This window comes from Argiope bruennichi, chromosome 7 (assembly GCF_947563725.1).
Source record: "Argiope bruennichi chromosome 7, qqArgBrue1.1, whole genome shotgun sequence".
NCBI classification, from domain to species: Eukaryota; Metazoa; Arthropoda; class Arachnida; order Araneae; family Araneidae; genus Argiope; species Argiope bruennichi.
Window position 1 is genome coordinate 131,268,355 of NC_079157.1, and position 23,643 is coordinate 131,291,997.

Sequence of the window (23,643 nt, forward strand, 5' to 3'; positions counted from 1 at the left end):
TATAAAAGTCGCATAATAAAATAGGAACAATCGACACTCATTATTTCGGTTATATCTCTGTCTTAAAAAGAACAATTTTCGGTCTCCTTTATTGAACGCGCATTTCATTTCCTTAGAAATAACGGTGTCGCCTAGATGCCAGTGGCGCATATACATAAAAGGGCGCCTGAGGCAAATATCAAAACTGCGCCCTTCCCCCATTTTTTTAAAACGCTACCCTTGTTGTATCAGGTATTTATATCGAGAACTGGAAACATTGAAAGTGCAATTAAACCTGAATAATAATATATGAAGTATTTTTTAACTGATGTGATTTAAAAATACAAATAACTTCACAATGATCGGTCATTAGTGGACAGCTATATAAAAACTCTGAATATAAAATGAATCCTTTGTTAACAGATATAAAAATCATTCGAAAGTCTTGGTAATTGTTAAAATCTATAAGAATATACAGAATTATTTCTTGCGTATCTTTAAATTATCTATAAAAATTTACAATTAATTACGTTTCATAATACAGGGAGTCCCACAAGGTATGCACGTCTAATATTTACTGATTCGGATAGAACACGTGATGAAGAGTATTTTGATGTATGACATTTGAGGTCCCGAATATAACGTCGTAGTAAAAAAAACCAATCTAAAATCAATGTATATTGAGAAAACCAAGTTAAAATCAATGTATATTGAAAACTTTCAGTACAACAGATTTTCGAAATGTCGGCCATTCGAAGAAATGACTTGGTGAAGTGCTGAATAGAAGTTTCACAACTGCTTTCTGCAAAACTTTTTTTAATTTTCTTGACATCGATTTCAATTACTGCCCTCAAGTCGTCCAATGTTGAGGACTGTGTAAGATACACTGTGTCTTTCAGACGCCCCCATAAAAAAGTCTCACGGGTTAAGATCCGGCCTGTAAGGTGACCACTCTATACCTTTGCCTGCTCTCATAACGGAATCTAATCCTATTAGTTTATCGTAAAAATGTTCCGCTAAGAGATCGAAGTTTTGCGGAGTGCGGTGAGGTCTAGCATCATCGTATATAAACCAATAATCTTTTATCTAATTTATGTCATGAAATAATAGGATGACACCGTCATTCAACACTTCAAAATAAGCTTCACCGGTGAAATTTTCGATAAAAAAAAACTGGACCATTGACGCCTTCGGAAGATAGCGTACATCAAACTGTGAGGCAAATTGGATGCAGCGGCCGAACTATTGCATAATAAAGATTTTAAGTGGCTCAAAACCTTCAGAACTATTTGTTAACAGGTGGTGACATTTTCGATGAAAAAAACTAGCCCAATGGCGCCTTCGTCAGATTATGCACATTAAACTGTGAGCCAAAGTGAACCATTGCATGATAATGATTTTCAGTGACTCAGAACCCCCAATTCTATTTGTTAACATATCCTTGAAGGTGGAATTGCGTCTCGTCACTGAACCAGATCCGTTTAAAATCAGTTTCGCCACATTCACCCTTATTAATCATCGAGCCTGCAAAATCAAACCTCCTTAAACCATCCAAATCTGTCAATGGTGATCGATTTGAATTTTGTGAGGGAACAGAGCCGCATAAGAATTTGCATATTCGCTTACAGAAGCGCTTTTCAACTCATTGATTGCCACAAATTTGCATAGTCAGCTAGGAAAGCTTCCATGTTGTGCAATCATAGTATGCATTGTAATTTGGAATACAAACTGCCAGATTCGTAACGAACTTTCTTCGTGTAATTAGACTATAGCGCTATATTCGAGGATCCCACATGTTATATATCAAAATACTCGTGTTGATGTGTTCTAACCGAATCTGAAAATATTAGATGCTGCATATCTTATGGGACACCGTGTATATTTAGCACTCTGACAAAGTTAAAACGCAAAAAATAAAATAAATTAATAAAAATATGTAAATAAAAAATATGTAATTACATAAAAATTTAGATGCAAAGATGAATTAAAATTAACATATTATTAATTTGTCTATGGCATGTAAAATTGCACTCTGTTGTAATTTAAAAAAAAATTATTTATATAGTTATAAAAAGCCATACATTACTTTTGAAAATTTTTGAAGGCTTTTGGCTTCGAAAATCGCTGTTCCTTGCTGTTATCGATGCGAAAATACTTATGGTTTTGTTAAAGTCATTTTATACCCAAGGGAACTAAGTCTCTTCTTGTCTCTGTTTCCTTGCCTCTGAGACTCTTCTTGAGAAGCTCTGATATGAAAATATATGTCTTAGTTAGATAAGAGATCTCTCACAACTTGATTTGCCAAAAGTATCAGAAGAACTGCCTCACATAAATTAAAAGTAAAAAAAAAATAAATTTAAGAATGTATAAGGTAAAAATATTTAATTGATATTTGGCTATGATATTGTTACAAACCTGTAATGTTGCTTCCCAGCATGGTTAGTTCTCTCACTGGAAAGACCGTTTTACGATCAGTTCTGTTGGGTGCTGATCGGATGTCGTGTCAGTAATACCAGAGCTTGGCGACGAATTTAGAGACTTTGGCGACAAAATAGTTATTACTGGAAACCTTCAGAGTTTTAGCAATTAAGCCATTAGGAACCGAGATACGCTTGATTGGACCAGAACCAGCTCTGGCCGCCTCCCGGTGACTATAAAAGACTGGCAGTCTCAAGCTGCCGTCAGTTGTAGTCGTGAAAGGAGTCGTAATCCTGTAAAGAGTAGCTGGGTCAGTCCAGCGAAGAGCAAGCGGTGTGTGGAAATCAAGCAATTGCTAAATTGAGCTGTGTCCCAATATTGTGTTTATTGTGGAAGCACCATCGAATCGTGTGCGGAGTAGCCAGTCATGTAGTAGTGAGTCGTCATTTGGATACAGCTATAGCGAGGAGACAGTGGAGAATTGCTGGAGGAGAACTGAAGAGGTCGTAGAGTGGAGCTACGTGAATTCCCTCGTCCTGCTGAATTCTGTCAGGCCGTTTTGTATGCTGTGGTTGTAATTGCTACCGATTACTACTTGTGGGCTACTGTTTGTTGTATTGTACTGCTGTGTGTTGCCTTTGTTCATCTGGGCTGTACATTTGTCGTCTGTGTGTTTTCGTGTCTTCGTGTTTAATAAAATTCGTCGCCTTCACTAAAATAACCAAAAAAATCGTCGAAAAGAACCCCGATGGAGAAATAATCCGTAACAATACATTCTCCTGTATTATGGGGCGAACAAATCGCATGCCGTGTAATGCTGTACAAATCATGCCCTTCTCTCTTCTTGTTTTATCAGTGCATTTTAGCTTCTTTTTCTTTCTTACCTTGGGAAGTGGTAAAATTTGTTTCATCATTAAACACATTCTCTTTGTTGCTGTACCTTTCCCTTTAAACATATTTCTTTTGAACCAATTCATACCATGCTCAAAAGGATGCTTAATAAAATTCTTGTATAGTTATATATATATAAAAAGCCAACAATTGCAGACGTTTGGAGGGATTGTAGACTGAAATTGTGCAGATACCTCCTTCTGCTGAATTCTGTCTGGCCGCTTTGTGTGCTGTGGTATTTTTTATTAAAGATTACTGCTTGTGGGGTATTGTTTGTTTTAATGTGCTGCTGTGTGTTTCCTGTGTTCGTCTCGGCTGCATATTTGTCGTCATCGTGTTAATAAAAGTCGTCGTATGTCACTAAAGGAGTGTTTATTTCATCGACCAACAAATCGAAAAGAACCCCTTTAGTCCCGTAACAATATGACCTTTCGGACTCATTTACATTTTGTCTGTAGTCTTCTGCTGACGCTCCTAACAAGAAAAACTTTGTTTTATTACGAGTGTTTCCCTTTCACTATTTTATCTCTATTTATACCCATTGGTTATATCAATCATAAATATTAGTGATTCGATTTTCTGGAATGTAAATCTCAATAATTGTTCAGATATGTGAAAGACGACCCTATTCTGAAACAGGTATGATATTTGTATAGAAATCCACACCATCTCTAGTTATGATGTATGTCAAGTGTTCATTGCTTCCGCAAGAATCGAAAATCTGAAAGATTTCTTCCCTTTTATGCACACAAAAAAGTTATTTAATATAAGTTTTATTATAATTTATTCTGTTTAACACATAAAATAACCATAATCTGTACGCGTTCTATATCATCAGCATCTAACAAACCCTTATTCCCAATTGGGTTGAAAAAATTAATTTACTCTTATTTTCCAGAAAGCATTTTAATTTTTTTTAAAAATCTTGGGAAACGAGAACTTATTAGAAAATTTTCTTTTAAATACACAGAACTAATTCCTTAATTTTGTGCTCCAGACCACGTGCCCTGTATGCCACTGATTGGTGCTAAAAAACAAAGCACCACCAAGATAATTTAGCAGAAACCGCTGCCAAAAAACAAGCAAAATATGTTGACAAAATGAGAGAATCATAAATTAAAAAAAATTAACTAGCTTAAAAATTTGATATTACATTGTTGTTGAGTCCCTTTAATTATCATTATTATTATTTGCCTTTTTCAGTTTCCAAAGATTCATTTGCTTAATTCATATCAAATTTAATGTAGAAAACTGTCAGTTATCAGAATATAATTGTGTCTAAAATAAACCTCACGAAATATAGGGAAGAGAATTTTGTCTAAGTTTGTGTTTGAAGTAAATATCAGTTTTTATGCCATTAAATACATTTCAAAGGATTAAATATGAATCAGTATCATCCAATTTCATGATTTTTTGGACCGAATTTAATTCTAAAGCAAAAAGAAAGACGCGATACTCAAGCAGCAGCAGAATTTCTGAAAATTGCGCATCTGTTTTTGAGTCAGTAGATCTTGAAGTTAATTTGAGCATAATTTAATTTATTGTAAAAGCTTGAATTCGAGTTGACTTATTAGGAAGCCATAAGTTTTAATGCATAAAGTGTTTTAAATAATAAAATTCTATCTTAATACAAAATAAAACCAAATGATGAATAACAACGTTTATTGTTTTCAACTTTTTATTTCAAATTACAATAATTTCTATAAGCAAGAAAGAAAAGCTATTAACAAATAAATGAAATATAAATTCTCTCGCGAAAGTACGAATTATTCATGAAGATACAAAATGAGCTTAGTTTGACATAAAAAAGACAATGGAAACAAAAATAATAAAACCTGCTTTCAATTTAAATGACAACACATAAGGTACTCTCCAAAATGTCTCAAAAAACTCTAAAGAATTAGTAAATAAGCAATATCTAATGTATTTCAAGGTTTTTTCATAATTTAGCATTAGTTTCCTATATATTCCAAGTACAATCGTTAAATGACGAATATCTGTCGGATGTTGACGCATGCGCTCTGAATATTTATTTAAATCTTCTCTTTGCGTTACTAGTAAACTGTTTCCGTTTTATTATTACAAATGATAACAATCGAGATATGATAAAACTGCAAACATCTGTGCATCAGGAGAAAAATATTAAGGTGAAAATTTATCATGTGAGGTAAGTGCTAATTAAAATATTAGGGTGTCTCATAAGTTTCTTTCCTATTTCTAATATGAAATGAAAAAACAATATTCACTGTTTAAGATATTATTTATTTTATTATATAAAGTAACTTTCACTTTATTATCTTCTCCCGTCTTTCAGAAAGCCTCATTACGCCTTCATTCCAAAACTGTTGTGTTTTGGACAAGAAATAATCCTCGAGGTGCGCTTTAATTCACTGACGGATTCAAAGCGCTTATGGCGAAGAGAAATTTTTAAGGACAGGAAGAAGTAATAATCAGATGGAGCGAGATCTGGAGAGTATGCAGAATGCGGTAAAAGATCCCAATCAAACTGTACGATCTTCTTCTCTCTTACGACTAATGCATTACGTGGTCTGGCGTTGTCATGATGGAAAACAACGCCTTGTCGGTTCATTCATTCTGGCCGTTTTTCTGCTATGGCAGCTTTCAATTGATCCAGCTGATGACAGTATTTCGTAGAATTTTTTGTTTCACTTTGAGGAAGGAGATCGTAGAAAATGACGCCCTTCCAATCCCATCAAATGGACAAAAGAACTTTTTGGGGGTGTAGTCCCGGCTTGGAGTGTAGTAGAGCTCTGGGACGACTGAAACCGATGACAAAGACGGCTAATAGAGAAGCCTGAATGTTTGCACATGCAGATTCAGATAAGTCCATTCATAGCGCGATGAGAAAGAAACTTTTGGGACACCCTAATAACACCAGCCTGCAAAAAAAAAAGAAAATTTTTTCACAAACTGCTTTATGAGTCCCAATTTTATGTGAAGTGGGGGCAATAAAATATTTTGTGGATCTATTAAATATTTATTTAAAATATTCTTCTTACCAGGAATCCTTTCTTGTTTCGTCGGATATATCTTTTTTATCCAATGACTTTCTCATACCCTGCTATCCCATTCACAAATAAAGCACGGAAATTTAGTAAATCCACTTTGTTGCCCGAGAAGCAGACCTATAACCTTTAAGTCACCACATATTGCACACTTGTGTTCAGTGTATTTTATTTTAGTGATAAGCATCTCCATACTTTCATATGTTTCTTTCATGAAAACGGAATGTGCAACTGGAACTGATGCAAGTTTAGATTCGTTATGCATTAAAACTGCTTTTAGACTCCTCTTTGAGGAATCTATAAATAGTCGCCAATCATTCGGATTATAAGGAATATTATCTTCTAATTCATGTAATAAACCAGGTATGTCAGCTCAATAAACCAAGAAGTTATCAGATTTGAAAAATGATAAAAATTGTTTTTCTCGATTCCTGTACCAACTAAACTACGTATGTGTCGTTAATAAATTTTTCTCTTTTAACCGAGAGTCTAATAATTTTCTGTATTTTCTTTAGTTAAACCAAAATCACGAATTAAGTCATTTAATTCGGCTTTATTAAATTTTTCAGGTACTTCATTTTTCACGTTGAAATCCAACTGCCATCTATGTTTTGAATTTTAAAATAAAAGGTTTTTTTAAATACAATTATAAGTATTTATTCAATATAAATGTATTATTTAATTTCAATGAAGTAAGAGGTTTTCAGAATTTATTTAAACAAATAAACACACATACTTTATTAATTTATCCTATCCAAAGCGCAAAAAATCTGTGTATTTTTACTTATTTAAAAAATGTACTTTTCAAAAAACACTGTACGTGATACGCAAAAACTGATATTATTTTTGAAATAAGCATGCGAAAATACATAAAAAACAACTATTACTTTTAAAACAAGAAATTGTTGCAGGCTGGTGTAATTTAAGTTATTCCCTTGAATCCCTTGAAATTCGTAAAAATTTTCTGGAATATGCTAGAAAACAACGAAAAAGGAAAAAAAAAAGAGTTTGCCTTAGTGGAATATATGATGCACAGATAGCAGGCTTTAATACTTAAGCGAGTATTAATACATTTAAGTCACACTCTGGTGAAAGCAGTGTTTTTAATTACTGCATCCAGTCCATGATTTTCCGGACTGCTTTCTCCATCATTCCGACCATCGCCCAGATGGAGATGCCAATCCAAAAAGCGAGCAGGCCTCCAACATGGCTGAGAAGATGTCCTACCTACAAGTGTTGTAAAAGTAAGTACACACAGAAATAATTGCAAGATTTATAAAAGAAAAAATGAGCTGAAATGTGAAACTAAATTGACCATCTTGTTCAAAGAGAGGGAAACTCATAGTTCACACTAGGGCTGGGAGATGACGGAACTTCATCATCGCGATATATCGTCCAACACATATCGATATTTTTTATATATCGTGATATCATTGCTTATTTATAGATGTTATAAATTATAAATAGCGTCTCTTAACCTGTTGACTGATCAGAACGACTCCAAATAAAAGGAAGTTTCAATTTATGTAATAAAAATATTTGTTTTCTTTTGAATAAAAATAGTTAGAAAATAATTGTGTTAAAGTCGCTTTAATAAAGTGTGCCAATGCCAAAGCAATGTCTGCATGTTACAATTTATAAGATTGCTTTTAAAACAAGTGTTTTTTATATATTAAAATATGACAGTATTTATAGAGATATTAATAAAAAATCTGTATGAAGGCCAATAAGAATAAAGAGCCACAAAAATAAACCAAAACGAAATCGAAAACGTAAATGAATTGTGAATATCCATTTATTGTATCGCGATTTATCATGAGCCGTTAATCAAGAACGAAAGTATAACAAATTTTTTTTATGCCAGTACGCTTAAGAGTAAAATTGAATAAAGTAATTGTAAAAAATTGTAAAATTGAAGCTGTGAATAAAATTGTGATTTTAATCTGAACGAATCCTTTTTGCTTTTATTTCTGAAGATGCATATTTAGCGATTAAACAAACGACAGTCGACAACCTTCTGATAAGCGCAATTGTTTTTCCATAATAGTATCATTCGGTTAGAGAACAGACATCAGTTTATTTCAAAACGACATGCTTCAAACAAGTATTTTTATACATTAGAAAAAGACACTATGTATAGAAATATTAACACAAATTCTGTATGAAGGTGAAAATTATGAAGAGCAACAAAAACAAACACTAAAATATAACCAAAACGAAATCGAATGCACAAAATAATTGTGAATATCGATTTATTGCATCGCGATTTATTATGAACTATTATTCATGATCACGATTTCGATAGATCGATATTTTTCAAAAACTGGCATCAAAAAATCGATTTTTCAAAAATATCGATTTTTTTTTCAATAAATCGAAAATTTGCACAGTCCTAGTGCGCACTGCGTAGGAATCGCAAGATGCGTACATCTGCTACTAATGAAGATAATTGGAAAGTGGTTCTTTTTTAAAACATTCATTAAGACTTTCTAAATATTTTACTGTTGTCTATGTAAGAGCTATTTTTACGGAAGTGCAAGAACTCTCGAGAACAAGTGTATGTATTACTGAAAGGTTGGTTTGATCCTTAACAGTTGTAAGTCACCTTTCATAAGACAGCAGTGCTTGTCAACTATGTATAAAAATGTAGCGTCCGATAAGAGTTACTTTAAACGGTTATATTACAAACAAATTTAAATGAATTTATTTTTTGGAAAACTTGTTTGTTACTTCTCATTATAAAATTGGAATTTCGTTGCACAGTAGCCTGGTTCTTGCAAATACTTCGATGGGATAGAAATGCAAGTTCATCATATATACAGTATTTAACAGTTTTAGTTCTGTGTCATTTGTGAATTTTTAAATTTAGGTACATTTATGATAAAGTTGTTTGGCAGATACTATTTTAAGCGATTATCGAATCGAATCACTGAAAGTGTTTTTAAATTAAATAGTTCATTTACCAAAAAGGCTGTTTATCGAATCAATAAATAGGTTGTCAAATGTGAATCTATTCAATAGGTACAATGATTAATAATTTTTGTCCTAGTGTATAAATTGCTCTCTCCACTCTCTTTGCTCAAGCACTCTATTTAAATATCATGAATTACTTTTAAATAAGTTAAGTGCTAAAGAAGGGAAAAGAATTTTTACATAAAGCCGCGAGATAATACGATCGAAGATCCAAAAGAAAAATATAACATGAATTTATTACTTTACAATTGATGAAACATTAAATGCTCTAAATGCTAGATATGAATAACTTAGTCAGCATAATAAATATTAGGGTGTCCCATAAGTCCCGTATGAAATGAATACACAATATTTTCTGTTTAAGATATTATTTATTTTGTTATATAAGAATTCTTTTTCTCTATTACCTTCTTCCATCTCTCAAGAAGCCTCATTATGCCATCTTTCCAAAACTGTTGTGTTTTGGACAAGAAGCAATCCTCGAGGTACGCTTTTATTTCGCTGACGGATTCAAAGCGCTTATGGCGAAGAGAAATTTTTAAAGACAGAAAGAAGTAATAATGAGATGGAGCGAGATCTGGAGAGTATGCAGAATGCGGTAAAAGATCCCAATCAAACTGTAAGATCTTCTTCTCTCTTGCGACTAATGCATTACGTGGTCTGGCGTTGTCATGATGGAAAACAACGCCTTGTCTGTTCATTCATTCTGGCCGCTTTTCAGCTATGGCAGTTTTCAGTTGATATAGTTGATGATAGTATTTCGTAGACTTTATTGTTTCACTTTGAGGAAGGAGCTCGTAGAAAAATGACACCTTTCCGATCCCACCAAATGGACAAAAAAACTTTTTTGAGCTGTAATAGAATTCTGGTACGACTGAAACCGATGTCATAGACGGCTAATAGATAACCCTGCATGTTTACACAGGCAGAGGCAGATAAGGCGATTTTCATAGTAATAAAAAATTTGGAGAGTTAAGAATGAGAAAAATTATTTTTTTGGGGGGGCGGGGGGGATTTTAAAGTATTTGATGATATTTTTGTCTGATTGCGCAATAATGCATTAAAGTTACAAAAAAATGTAGTGGTTAATAATTTATGGCAACTACAAACTGTGAACTACTTATTTTTAACAACTACAGTTATTTCGTAATTTCTACCGATTTGCACTATTTGCTTATCAATTTTATGTTACACGTTTCTTTCTAAACATTAAAATTAATTATAATTTCAAAAGAATTGAATTTTATTTAAAATCAGAAATATACTTAAGAAAAATATGTGTGATTTTTGTATGAAAGAGCATGTATTTTTTAAAGTCAAAAACACCCCTAACAAAAAAAAAAAATCATGTATGTGTGTCTTTGTGTGTGTGTGTAAAAGTATATATATTTCATTTTTTTTTTATTCGGAGCAACATAAATTTGAGGAAGGATGGACGCTCCTTGAGTTTTGGTTAAATTTTATTGAATTGTCTATCTTATTCTATGCATATGTATCTAAATGAGGATTCTTATTTCAAAATAATGAATTTTGTACAAAAAGAAGATGTTAAATCCGTCTTCTTCTTAAAACATTATTCTTAAATATCTAAAATATGCGAGTTAATAACTGAAAATTAGAGTTATGTTGCTCTATAAATAATAATGTCAATTTCAATAGTATTTTCTGTCATTAATTTATCTAAAACGCACGCGCCCCTATTCTTTTCAAATCAAAATTCAAAACAAAATAAAGAAAAAAGTTTTGACAAAAAAAAAAAAAAAAAACGGAGCTTTTTTTATAGGAAAGTATTTTTTTCTTTTTCAATAAAGCGAAGCAGTCATCTTTTATGTACTTTAAATAAAATTCACACATGAAAATTTAGGCATGAAAATTTGCTATATCTTGTAAATTGAAGCCTTAAATGTGTATAATTGTAATTTGCTTAGGTGAACATTCAACTCTCTGTAATTAAAAAAACAAAAAAAAACTACTTACACCAAACGATTGAATGTGCATCGTTACTGGCACCTGAGGATCTGCTATTAAAATCTGAACTGATATTTCATCGCTAAAAAATAAATATTACGTTTTCGATTTTATACTAAAATTATCAAATGATCAAATGGCAACAATTAAAAAAATTACTATGGAGGAGTTTTGAAATGAATGGAATCACAATAAAAATACAATTTACGTAAAAATTCTAATTAAAAAAACAATTATCTAAAATGAGCACATTAAGAGAAGAGGTTTTAAGGTTTTGACAGGTTTAAAGCAAAAAAGATGAGAGTGAAGACAGGCTTTTTTCTACCGTTAAAAATTTAATCAATAACACAACATTAATAAAATAATAAGTAATTTTAATTAATAAATTGATATATATTATTTATCATAACAAGAAAATGTTCAATAATTTCAATAATTGGTCAAGTAATTTGAATAATTGGACAAGTAATTTCAATAACTAAACAGCATATTGAATACAATAATTGACCAGAATATACACTTAAAATCTTGAAAGTTTATTAAAAAATCAGAAATATTAATTATATTTTTGATTGAATACATTGTATAATCCGCGTAATGTATTCATTTAAAAAGGGAATGAAAAACCAATACTAGCTCGCTGCTTTTATTTTTTCGAACGCATAGAAAATTAAATACTGGAAGGTTTCTTCTTCTCGACTACCTTGTTCCTAATATTCTCATTCATAGGGCCATTTTCTCTGCCAGGCTCATTGATTTTTTGACGTCTGTTTTTGCGATTTTCGCCAAATAAATATCACCTAAGACCCTATGTTTTATGTTAATTTTTCATCTCCTTAATACCTACTATCACCGATGTTGCTGCGATGTTTTCTGGTGCCCAGTTTAGTTTCTCTTGATTATCTTAAAAACTCCTCAGTTTTCACACTACATGCTTATATCAAATTAAAGAGTATAAAATTCCTTATATTTTCCTGTTTTTATTCTTCTTCTAGTTTTAATATTTATGCAGATATTGGTTCCAAACTACTTTTTCGTTTTCAGTAATTTACGACCTCCCTGGATCATCAAATCGCCATGTTACTTACATAAAAAAACACTTTTAAGATTGTGTTTTCACTTATAAAAAAATTATTGTTGAAACATCACTTTTTTTTAATTAACTTTTTTACAGTTTCCAATAATTCTGGGGCACTTTATATTTTTGCGATTTTCACCTATTAAACGTTTGGGACCCTATGTTGTATGGTGATTCTTTTCATCCTCTTGGTATCTGTTATCACCTCTCTGAATTTGTTAGTCGAATTCGGCAACACCCTGTATATTCCAAATTTAGGGTATATACCAAGCCTTATATACATAACTTGAAGGCTTAGTAATATGTTCCAGACGTATCGTGTATAGCTAAGCCTTCTAGAAGGATACACATATGCCAAAGTTCATTCCATTCCCTTGATCGCCTGTCATTTTAATAAACTATTGATTAATTAATGATGAAATATACTTAATTTTTAGTGGCTTCTATAAATCATCAAGTTCTTTTTTAACTAAATGATAGATATAAGTCTTTAATTTAATTAAAGTCATCCAATACTCTTCATATAAATTATATTTATTGTCTTTATTTGAATTTTTTCATGGAAAGTTTCAGAAACACTATGTACCTTCACTTTTGGAGATAAATTTATTTTATAAAGTGAAAATCTTGTAAAAAGTTAATGAACTTTCGATGCACCGTTTTATGAAAATAGTTTTAAATTTCTCAACATCATATCCAGAGTACAATCCCTGAAAAATATTCAGAGCACATAGACAATAAAATTAATAATTATATGCAAAGCGACATATTGTTGAAATTTCAACCTTATCACCTTTCAGCCTTTGTCATATGAAACTGACTTACTTTTCTAAGGGTAGAAATCCATCAACGGCCTGAAAAGAAATCAAGATCGTAAATAAAGGGTTTACATTGATAAATTTGCAAAAGTTATGAGACTCGCCACACTTTAGAATAAGTTTACAAAAGTACAGTTTTTAAATTATTTAAAACTGAACATTTCTTTGATATTTAGATAGGTTTCGTATCTCTCGAAACAGCCACTGACATCGAGTTTCTCGAACAATTTATTAAGGTTTTTCAAATTGGTTAGGCTGCCAAAATAATCAGAAATCTCAACTCTCATCCAAATAGATCTCCATCATTCTTTAGGACCCCTGAACAGCTTTAATGCAATGAACTCGTGTGAAACAATTCTCGTCTATGGGTGAAACAATTCTTTTTTCATCATACGATTTAACATTTCATAGGGAATTCTTTTTAGAAAAATAGATCTTAAGTACTTTCCTTTTGTTTATATTCGAACAAGTTGATAGTTTAAAATTGATAGTTGAAGTTGATAGTTAAAAAATAATATAATCTATCAATATTCACAGTTATAATATAGATACATATTTGAACATGCATGAATTAATCCGATAATTCATGTCTTGTATATTGCGGTTTCTTATTATTTGAAGCATCGGAGACTTATTATACAATATGCGAATAGAATGTATGAGCATATATAAATTTGATGAATTCTATTTATAAATATCAAACGAATACAGGCAGCACAGTAAAACCGTAGCAGAAATGTCATTTTTTTTCTTTTCATAGTTCAACTAAGAAACGGTATAAAATTACTTTTGACACTATTAAGAATTTATTTTTCATAAAGAAAGGTGTCAGAATCGAAAAAAATTATTAAAAGAAAAATGTTTGCCATGGGTCATTATTGAACCACACACTGAATGGAAACTTAATATGTTTTAATACACAAGTTAGAATACATTAAATAAAGTCATGAAAACCTGTCCAAATAAAAATGGAACACTTTAGAATTTTTCAATTTCATCATATAGTATTATATACATATGCTGCATAAACTTGATGCAGGTTTTATTTTACTTATTTGTAAAAAAGCAATTAACTGTATTCTATAAAAAAAATAAAAAATAAAAAAATATTTATAGTGTTTTTATATCCATGGAAGCCTAGCTCGTTTCATTTTAAATAAAAGTCATCTTCTTAACTTGACAAAGTGGTCGAAAATTTATGATTTATATTTACAGTGTTATAACTTTCTTCTTGACAGCCTTAGATTAAAAATATTATATTATCTAAAGATATTGGTTATTAAGTAAAAATATTAGTCCTACTTACTCCCAGGAACCTTTCAAACACAGAATAACTGTACTTCAGTTTCCTAATAAAAATTAAAGAGTACACTGTTATAATTTGAAGCATAAATGGCCGCTTAGAAAAAATTATAGACCTTAATAAGTGACAGCATTGCTTTGTCCGTTAACACATCATTCAAATTCTTATCTATTCTAAGTAAAATTTACTTTGAAGAACTGATTGAGGGTATATGCATCATGACGGTAAAAAAACAGGTTATAGTCCTTCCTGACAGATTATTGTAGACCTTAATAAGTGACAGCATTGCTTTGTACTTTAATACATCACTGAAATTCTTAGCTATTCTAAGTAAAATTTGTTTTGAAGAACTAATGGAGGGCACATACATATTGACGGTCTAAAGGAAGCAGATAATTATAGACCTTGTTAATTGTCCGTTAACACATCATTCAAATTCTTAGCGGTTCTTTATTTGAGGAACTGATTGAGCGCATTTACATCATGTTGGTCTTAAGGAAACAGATGATTATAGACCTTCCTGACAAATGATTATATACAATAAGTGATAGCATGGAATTGACCGTTAACACATCACTCAAATTCTTAGCGATTCTAAGCAAAATTTGTTTTGAAAAACTGATTGAGAGTATATACATCATGGTGGCCTTGAGCAAACAAATGATCATATCATTGAAACTTGTACTAACGATTTTTTAGCAAAAAAACTGAATTACGCTTCGGTAAATACTAGGCGTTGGACGCTGTGATGAATATGGAGATACATACCATCTTGCATAAAACTCGTTTCCTGGACCCGGTAACATTATTGGATTTCTGAAATCACCACTGATTTTCACTAATTATTTACCATTGTGAAACAAATTGCAAATAACTTTGGAACGGACTAAACATAATAAGGCTCAATAAAAACCATAGTTTTAATTTGCATTAAAATTGCATATGGCATAGTTTTTACCATACTTTGTGATGACCTTATAGGATATTTTAGTTGCCAAAATGAAGAAATAGTGCTCATTAATTCCATCATTCGAGTGAAAATTTCCTTCATCCGCCCTTTAACCCATCGCAGAAGAAACTGCAACTCCCGAATCTCCACTTTATCTAATAGTTGCAGATTTTATATAAACAAAAATCAAGAACACTTCTTATTAATTTCCAAGAGAAGTGATCAAGTGATTGGCATATCCAAATGTTCCCCATGTGCAGAATACTCAAATTTAAATGATATGCAAGGTGAAATTATAAGACAACAAGTTCCTCAAAAAATTACTATCTATTACGTAGGAGATCTCAGTATTTTAATTTCTCATCATTATTCAATAATCTGTAACATATTGTTACGCAAATTCAAGTCGGGTGTTCTTTTGCCGAATTGTTGGTAAGTGAAATAAATTCGATCAACAGCCCTCAGTAGAAAACAATGACGAAGTTTATTGAACACGAAGACGGCAAATATACAGCAGAGACGAACACAGGAAACACACAGCAGTACACTGTAACAAACAGTAGCTCACAAGTGGTAATCGGTAGTAAAAACAACCACAGTACACAAAGCGTCCAGACCGAATTCAGCAGAACGAAGCAATCTGCGTAACTTCATTCTATGGTCTCTCCAAACGTCTGCAATTCTCCTCTGTCTTCTCGCTTTAGCTGTATCCAACTGCCGCCTCATTACTACACGGTTGGCTACTCCACCCACCACTCGACGCTCTTTCTATAATAAATACCAGAACTCAGCACACATCTCAATTCAGCAATCGCTTGAGATCTTCGCTGGACTATTCCGCCATTGCATCGTTATCCTCTCGACGACTTGATATTTGACTACAATTGACTACAACTTGAGACTGCAGACCTTTTATAGTTCCCGGGAGGCGGGTAGAGAATGTTCTGGACTAATAAGGCGTATCTCGGTTCCTATTGGCTGAATCGCTAAAATTCTTGAAGTTTCCTGTAATATCTATTTTGTCACCAAGCTCTGTGATCACTGACACAGCACCTGATCAGCACCCAACAGAGCTGATCATAAAACGGTTTTTCCAGTGATTAAACTCACCGTGCTGGGTAGCAACGTTACAGGTTTGTAACAATATGTTTTACTGATAGAATGCTCCTGCTGTAGCAGTGGAGTTTTCACCATTTTAGTAGAAATATTTGATTCCCGGTCTTTTTTTTACAGTAATTGCATGATTTGTTGATAAACTCTTATTTCCATATCAATGTTTATCTTTCGTCGCTAGTTTGAGCAAGAATTTCCCTTTCTGAAAATCCCATATCACTAAACAATCTTTTCTCACTTTTTAAAAATATATATTAAGCATAATTTGAAATTTCTAAATTCCAGATCACTATGAATTATATTTATCCTATAGTTGGAAGAGTTTAATTTCGACTTCTACTCTTAATAAACAAACAAATATATCCATTTAAATTTATAAATTAAAAACATGCTAGATCTTTTGTCACTCTAATTTATTGATTCATCAGTACAACTGGTTATCTTATAAATAATTCAGAAGTAAAAACAGAATATTTGATACATTCGTAATTAAAGAAAGGTTTGCAGAGACTCTACCTAAAGTATCGGCTTCGGGATATAAAATTTCCAGGTTCGAAACCTGATTCCAACAAAGAAATGCCATGTAAGCGGCACATTAAATCTATTGAGCCCAAATGCCCTCTCGCAAGTGCATCATGAAATTTTGTAAAGAGGCTGGTTTGGTTTGATGATGCAAAGGCAGGCCGCCATATGACCGGTTTCGATTAGGAGAAGGAAACACCGATTCTGATCATGGCCCGAAAGTATGAAATTTGTCCCTCTTGCTGCTTCGAAGTGTGGTTCAAATATATCGGAACTAAACCAATTTCATGATTTAAAAACATAGCTTAGACGGGTTTTTATTCTATATAAGCTATTTCGCCCCCAAATAAATATATCACTAAAGCGCCATTAGCATCTTTATTTTTTTTACACAACGAAATATTTTATGCTTAAGCTCACTTTTAATAAAATGTAATGTTTTTCTATTAAATTTCTGATTCCTGAAAGTGTTTACGGCCCAAAACACTTATTCAAGTAATAAAGTTCATTGACAAGAAACATAGTTAACTTGGAACTGTGTTGAAGTCGAATTATGCTGCAAATATTAAATTCGTGTAACCTAAGCTGCAATTTTTCGGTCTCTCTATAAGCTTTCATGTTATACTGAAGCGGAATTCGTAAGATAGTACATTTATAACAATGCATACCCAAGAATTATTTAATGTTCACGTTGATTGAATTATTTTTTTAGTTCTGAATTAAGTGAATTCTTTCAGTTTTATTTATTGATGAAATTGGGATTTTTTTTTTGTCTGTACCTTGGAAAGCAAAACTAAATTAGACGTTAAAATATTAAATACCTACTTACGTGCAGTCTGTGCTGCAATTTTCCATGCATTCATCTGTGGAATTCCAACGTTTGTACATTTCTATATAAAATGGAACATTTTTTATTATTTTGTAAAGAGTCGCTTTTTGCTTGACTAACATTGATGCGACATATTTCTTTAAAATGCCACTTCGCTGAAAATAGGACAAATTATAACAATTTTTAAACAATGGGAAAATATCAAAATGATTCAGACTGAATGTTCAAATGATGTCTAAACTGAAATTTTAAATTGTTCATGTTGTAATTATTAATCAAATACAAATACAGATTGAAAAGCTGGAGAATTCATTTTCATATTTTTTTAATTCTTTTACTGTATGGAGTAAAATATAGTACTCACCGGAATTTAAAATTATTATACAAGATGTTGAACTGCGAGTAAAATTCACTGATTTTTTTAACCAGTTGGACGATTATTTATTCAAATTCATAGAAAATATCAGCACTATTATAAAGTCATAGTATCTCCTATTATTATTTTTCACCAATACTACTTAAAAACAATCATTAATTGTATTACAAAATAAAATAATAAGGAATTTAAAAGGTATTTTTGTAGAAGTTAATTCATGTATATAGGCTTCAATCTTTCAGTGGTCGCTCTATAAATGGCCCCTTTTCAAATCGACAAATTGCGGATGAGTTGTTGAATAGGAAGCGTGCATTTTAGTTCAAAAATGTAAGAAAGACCTGAATGCTTATTCAAAAACATTGATTACTCCACTGCATAGCAAATGATCTGAACAAAACTTACATTCCAATAATCACTTTTGGATATTTTATTTACTAATATGTAAAAGAATTTACCTAAATACCTTTGAAACAGGGTTTGAAAGATTTTCAAAAAAAAAAAAATAATAATAATTAAATTTAGTTAAGGATGTAAGATTAAGATGAAATTTTACAACTTTTGCAAAAAAAAAAAAAAAAATCATTTGAAAACATGTAAAGGAGAAATTTTACATTCTAAACAGTTCAGACGCTTTTATTTAAATAAATGGATTCCCACTACTCATAAATTTAAAAACTTTAAGACAAAATAATATTATTTGACTAAACTGAATCTTCCATGACGACTAATAAAAAATAATTTTTTAAAAAGCCGTTTTAAAAGTGAACCTTTTTAGTTTAATATAAATAGTATTCTTTACGTTTTAATGTACTTATAATTCATTACTATAGATATTATAAAATTTTAGAATAAACTTTTTCCGATTTTTCGCTGCCATATAGCACTTCTCTTATTGAATTAAAATTCAACTAAATTAATGAATAAAGTGCCAATTAAGTTTTGAAATTATTGAAAAAGTGTATCATAATCAAGAAAGCACAAATGAAAAGTAGGAAATTTCAAAAGTAAGAGAAATTGGACTTTCAAAACTCTTATATGTCTGGACCCGAGTGAAAAATAGATTACAAACCTTCATTTTTACAAACGTGAAATAAACTAAATTAAAAAAAGCTATGTAAAAAAATGTGTTTAAAATATTATTTAAGTAAGGAATTGAATTCGTTTAGAATTTTAATTCATCATATGCGGGGATTTAACACTAATTAAATTAATACATTTTAATTACTAGAACTGAGATAGAATTTCATTAAGTAGAAACACATTTAGATCCAAAAATGCAGGACACAGATTTCACTATACAATGATGAATTACATTAATTTCTAAGTATAAACAAAGAAAACATAAAATCATACTAGCAAGAATTTTTTAGAACAAAAAAAAATTCTTTTAAGTATGATTTTGGCCATAAATTACAAATATACGTCCTTGAATAAAATAGTATTTCAAAACCAGCATTCGAATTCTAACCTAGAAAAATCGAAATTTCGCCGTTTCTTTTCATAGAATTAAAACTGCTATATTATCACTGAGTGCAAATATTTGACCGCGAGCTGTAAAATATTTGCAGGACAATTCGCTGCCAAATAATTGAATGCTGCTCCATTCAAATTCAAAATAAAATGCAAATTTGTTAAACAAATAAAGACAAAAGATATTTACATGCATAAATATGTACTCTAAACAAAAAATTCTGAACAGCATTTTAGAAATTCGGACCTTATACCAAGTCACTTCACAACCAAACAATATGACAATTCACATTACTCAAAGTAAAGTAAGGTTAACTTTAATACAAGAACTGGGAAATAATAACCTGTAAAGGCCTCCGATGAATATTTAGGCAACACCATTTTTATGGTAGAATTGGTAGCAGAGAACCACATGCACATGTCTCGACACATCTATTGAGAAACAAAATATAAAGACATCAGAAACATTCGTTATCTCTATTAGACCGAAAAGTTATTCAAAACCTCCGAATTACCTCTCGCGATCGAGGGCCAGTCATGTTATTTTTTCTCCACAATTCATCATAATCAGTGCAATTAGTTCCATAAGGAGAAGCTAACAAGTGTTCCTCTTCCTAAAAGAAAATAAACAACAAGTAATTATTGATTTAAAATAGCCTAATTCCATTCAATTTACTTTGAAAAAATATTTATCATTAAATTTATTCTAAAAAATGGCGGCTGTGTCCTCCTTTAGGGATGCGATTATTGAAGGATTGGTCTAGATTTGCTTTGAGATTTTAAAGACTAGAGTAGTGTCAGGGAGCCAGCGGAAGGGTGTGCCTTCTGACTGTCTCGTAGACCCCAGATAGACATTTAGTGTTTAGTTTCCGACGTCGGTCCTTTGACTAATAGGACCTAAATTAAGACATAAATCTACATTTTCAATCATCTAACAGTTTTTATTAATAAAAAGTCAGTGTCCTATAGGAATCGTCTCTAGACGTGCACAAGAGTCATGTCAAAGTTTTCTTCTTTACTGCTCATTTTTATTGCTATTACTTAGATACTAGGATATTCAAGTCAAAAACTTGCAACTAATATTCAGCTTTTACACTTAGTAGTTTATCAGTAATCTAGCAAGCAATATGCTAGTGAACTGACTTATTGATGGAGATCTAGTAATGCTGACAAGCTTATACTATCGCTGTTCTTAGATTCTAGGATATATTTGCCAAAATAGGGGAGCACAGCTTATATTCGACTTGTGCATGCAAAAGTCATTCAGTGCTCCAACAAGAAGACGGACAGATTAATTCACTAGTATGAAATAGTCACTAGTGAAGCTCATTAACACATAAATGCTTTTAAACAGCAAAATTTGTGTTAATTGCACAAAATATTATCAAGAAAATTATAGTAATTGTCATAAATATTAGAAATTGATAAATTTGATATATATATATATATATATATATATATATATCAAAATTAAAATTCAGTATTATAAATAGTATTATGAAATCTTGAAATCAACTGCTCTCAAATTCACCACCAGGTGGCGCTAGTCCCATATAAGCAATAATTTAGTTTTGAAAATATTAAGGTAATGGAATGTCATCAGAGGTCACAAGTGCATAAAATTTCGAATTTCAAAAGCATGCGAATGTGTGAAGTGTCGGAAACAAATAAACAAACATAAAAGAAGTCGAGTAAAAAGTATGGGCTTACAAGACGTATGTATATGCTGTAACTATGTCCAGTTTTCAAAGGAATGCCTTCCAGTAGGGGATTGACGGGAACTAATGAAGAGTGAATCGACAGAAAGATTTGAGGGTGAGTCCAAGGATAGAACGATTCATTTTTGTGAACGGTGATCTTATAATCGATCACTTCATTTTGCATTTGTGAATCTGAAAAAAAAATCGAAATTTTAAAAGAAGTAATCGTATTCTGCAAATGAATTGATATGAGTCATAAAAAAGATTAAGTGAAATATGTCTTTATATATATAAAGACATATTTATAGCTATTCTATAGCTATTTGAATACAAAAGCTTATAAATGCAAAATTTAATATATCTTAGAAATACAAAATTTGAATATATATATATATATATATATATATAATAGCTTAGAAATACAAAATTTGAATTAAATCAGTTTTTGTTTCACGCACTTTAAATTTGAAATTCTTGTGAGTCGTATGCAACGGGGTCTTGAACGTTCATTTAGTGTATGTTTAGATGATGATGTTGTGATGTCTTTGCCATGTGTTTACATTGTCATGTGAATTGCATTTACTATTTAAACGCATTTTGCGTTGCAATTATACAAATTTTACATATACGCACTGTCTCAAGCTGGATGTGATTAACCGTGAACAGGAAAAAATAGTCTCTTTTCGTCCACCTTTTGGATTGGACAATTTCAGGACAATGTTAAAAATTTGATGAAAAATACTTTTCTTACCCCTTTCAACCCAAACAATAATTATTAAACCTCATTAAGATCGTCAATCATGCGGATTATATAAATTTTACAATAATGTACTGTCTCAAGCTGGAAGCGAATAAGCGTGATTTTTTCATGAGCCTTTTGGATAAATATTTGTAGAATATCGGTCACTCCAATGCCAACATTTTGTTCTTTCTGGGCATTTACAACCCGACTGCCAAATGACTTTTAAGTACATAATTTAAATCGATGCTGAAGGTCTTACCAGTTGGCCACGTATCTACTTCAAATCGATCATCCAGGTGAAGGTAACTGGAGAGACAAGTCACAAAAGTCTTCCGTTCTGGATCTTCCACAAATGTAGGCGTCAATTCGCTTTCGCTAAAAAGAAAAGATTGAAGAAATAACTAAATATATTTAAAATGATAATAAAATAAGAATGATTGACGACCCTCCTGCACCTTTATTTAACAAAAATCTTTATTCGTTTTACACGCAAAAATATAAAACCTTTTGATTTGTTAAACGGGATTTAAAAGGGGAAAGTCATAAACGACGCACTGCGTTTAAACAAGAAGAAATCAGAAAAAAAAGTTTTCATTAACTCCAAGTTTCGAAAAGGAATTCAAAATTATTTCCTAATCAACCTTGGTCTAGCAAAACATAATTATATGATAAAAATCTTTGATTTCTAAAATAAGTTAAATCGAGTTTCAGTGTTAATAATTCTTGAAAAGAAAGAAAAAAAAATTATCTTTAACTATCGCACATTTTAAGACATTAAAATTATTATGTTCACGTGCAGACATACAAGCGGAAATAATTCTCTAGATGAGTTTCCACTCAAATTTTATAGATATCTTAAAATTTGTCTCAATTTCATAATTAGATTTCATCCATCTCTTTGCATTCTCGAATTATTTTGTGGACAGGCTTAATCGTAAAATAAATGAATAAATAAATAAAATATGGGTTTTTTTTTTCAAAAATGTGGAGATTCCACAGAATTTTAAGGTTGATTTTTTTTGACAATTATAATATTTGTTTTTCATCTATATTGTAAAAGTAAAAATTTAAAAAACTGCTCTGTGACCAAAAACTAATTTCCTCATTCAGATGGCAGAAACACTACGTTAGGAACAGAGAAAGACGAATGCAGCGAAAGTTGAGATGATACAGATAACATTTCTGAATTTTGCCACAAATCAGTTCTTTTTTTTTAATGTGGTTGCAATGATAAAGAGATTAAACATGATTTGGTACATATTAATCGATCTTTTATTTGGTGAATATCCTTTAACTGATTTTTCTTGTCATAGTAAGTCATTTTCTTGTCCATCCAAGTGCCGAATGTTAACCGAAAATTAACTTTTTCTCACATATCCGAGATGGGTGATGGCTCTGGCTATCCGGAAGGCCATAAGTATCCTCTAAAGTCGATTAACGTTAGAGGATAATCATGACTTTCAGAGGACTAATATTAATAGAGTAGTG

The 23,643-nt window shown here is 31.3% G+C and overlaps 1 protein-coding gene across 1 annotated transcript in view; it reads right to left on the reverse strand.

Annotated features, from left to right (window-relative positions):
• Positions 1-2,482: 2,482 nt before the first annotated feature.
• Positions 2,483-23,643, reverse strand: part of LOC129975579 (uncharacterized) — a 47,621-nt gene continuing 26,460 nt past the window's right edge. The window contains exons 5-10 of the mRNA XM_056088642.1: positions 22,415-22,530; positions 21,424-21,605; positions 20,229-20,327; positions 20,058-20,145; positions 17,868-17,928; positions 2,483-2,690 (exon numbers count right to left, since the gene is read on the reverse strand). Of these exons, the coding sequence (XP_055944617.1) occupies positions 2,483-2,690; positions 17,868-17,928; positions 20,058-20,145; positions 20,229-20,327; positions 21,424-21,605; positions 22,415-22,530 (754 nt within the window). The remainder of the gene's footprint in view (positions 2,691-17,867; positions 17,929-20,057; positions 20,146-20,228; positions 20,328-21,423; positions 21,606-22,414; positions 22,531-23,643) is intronic.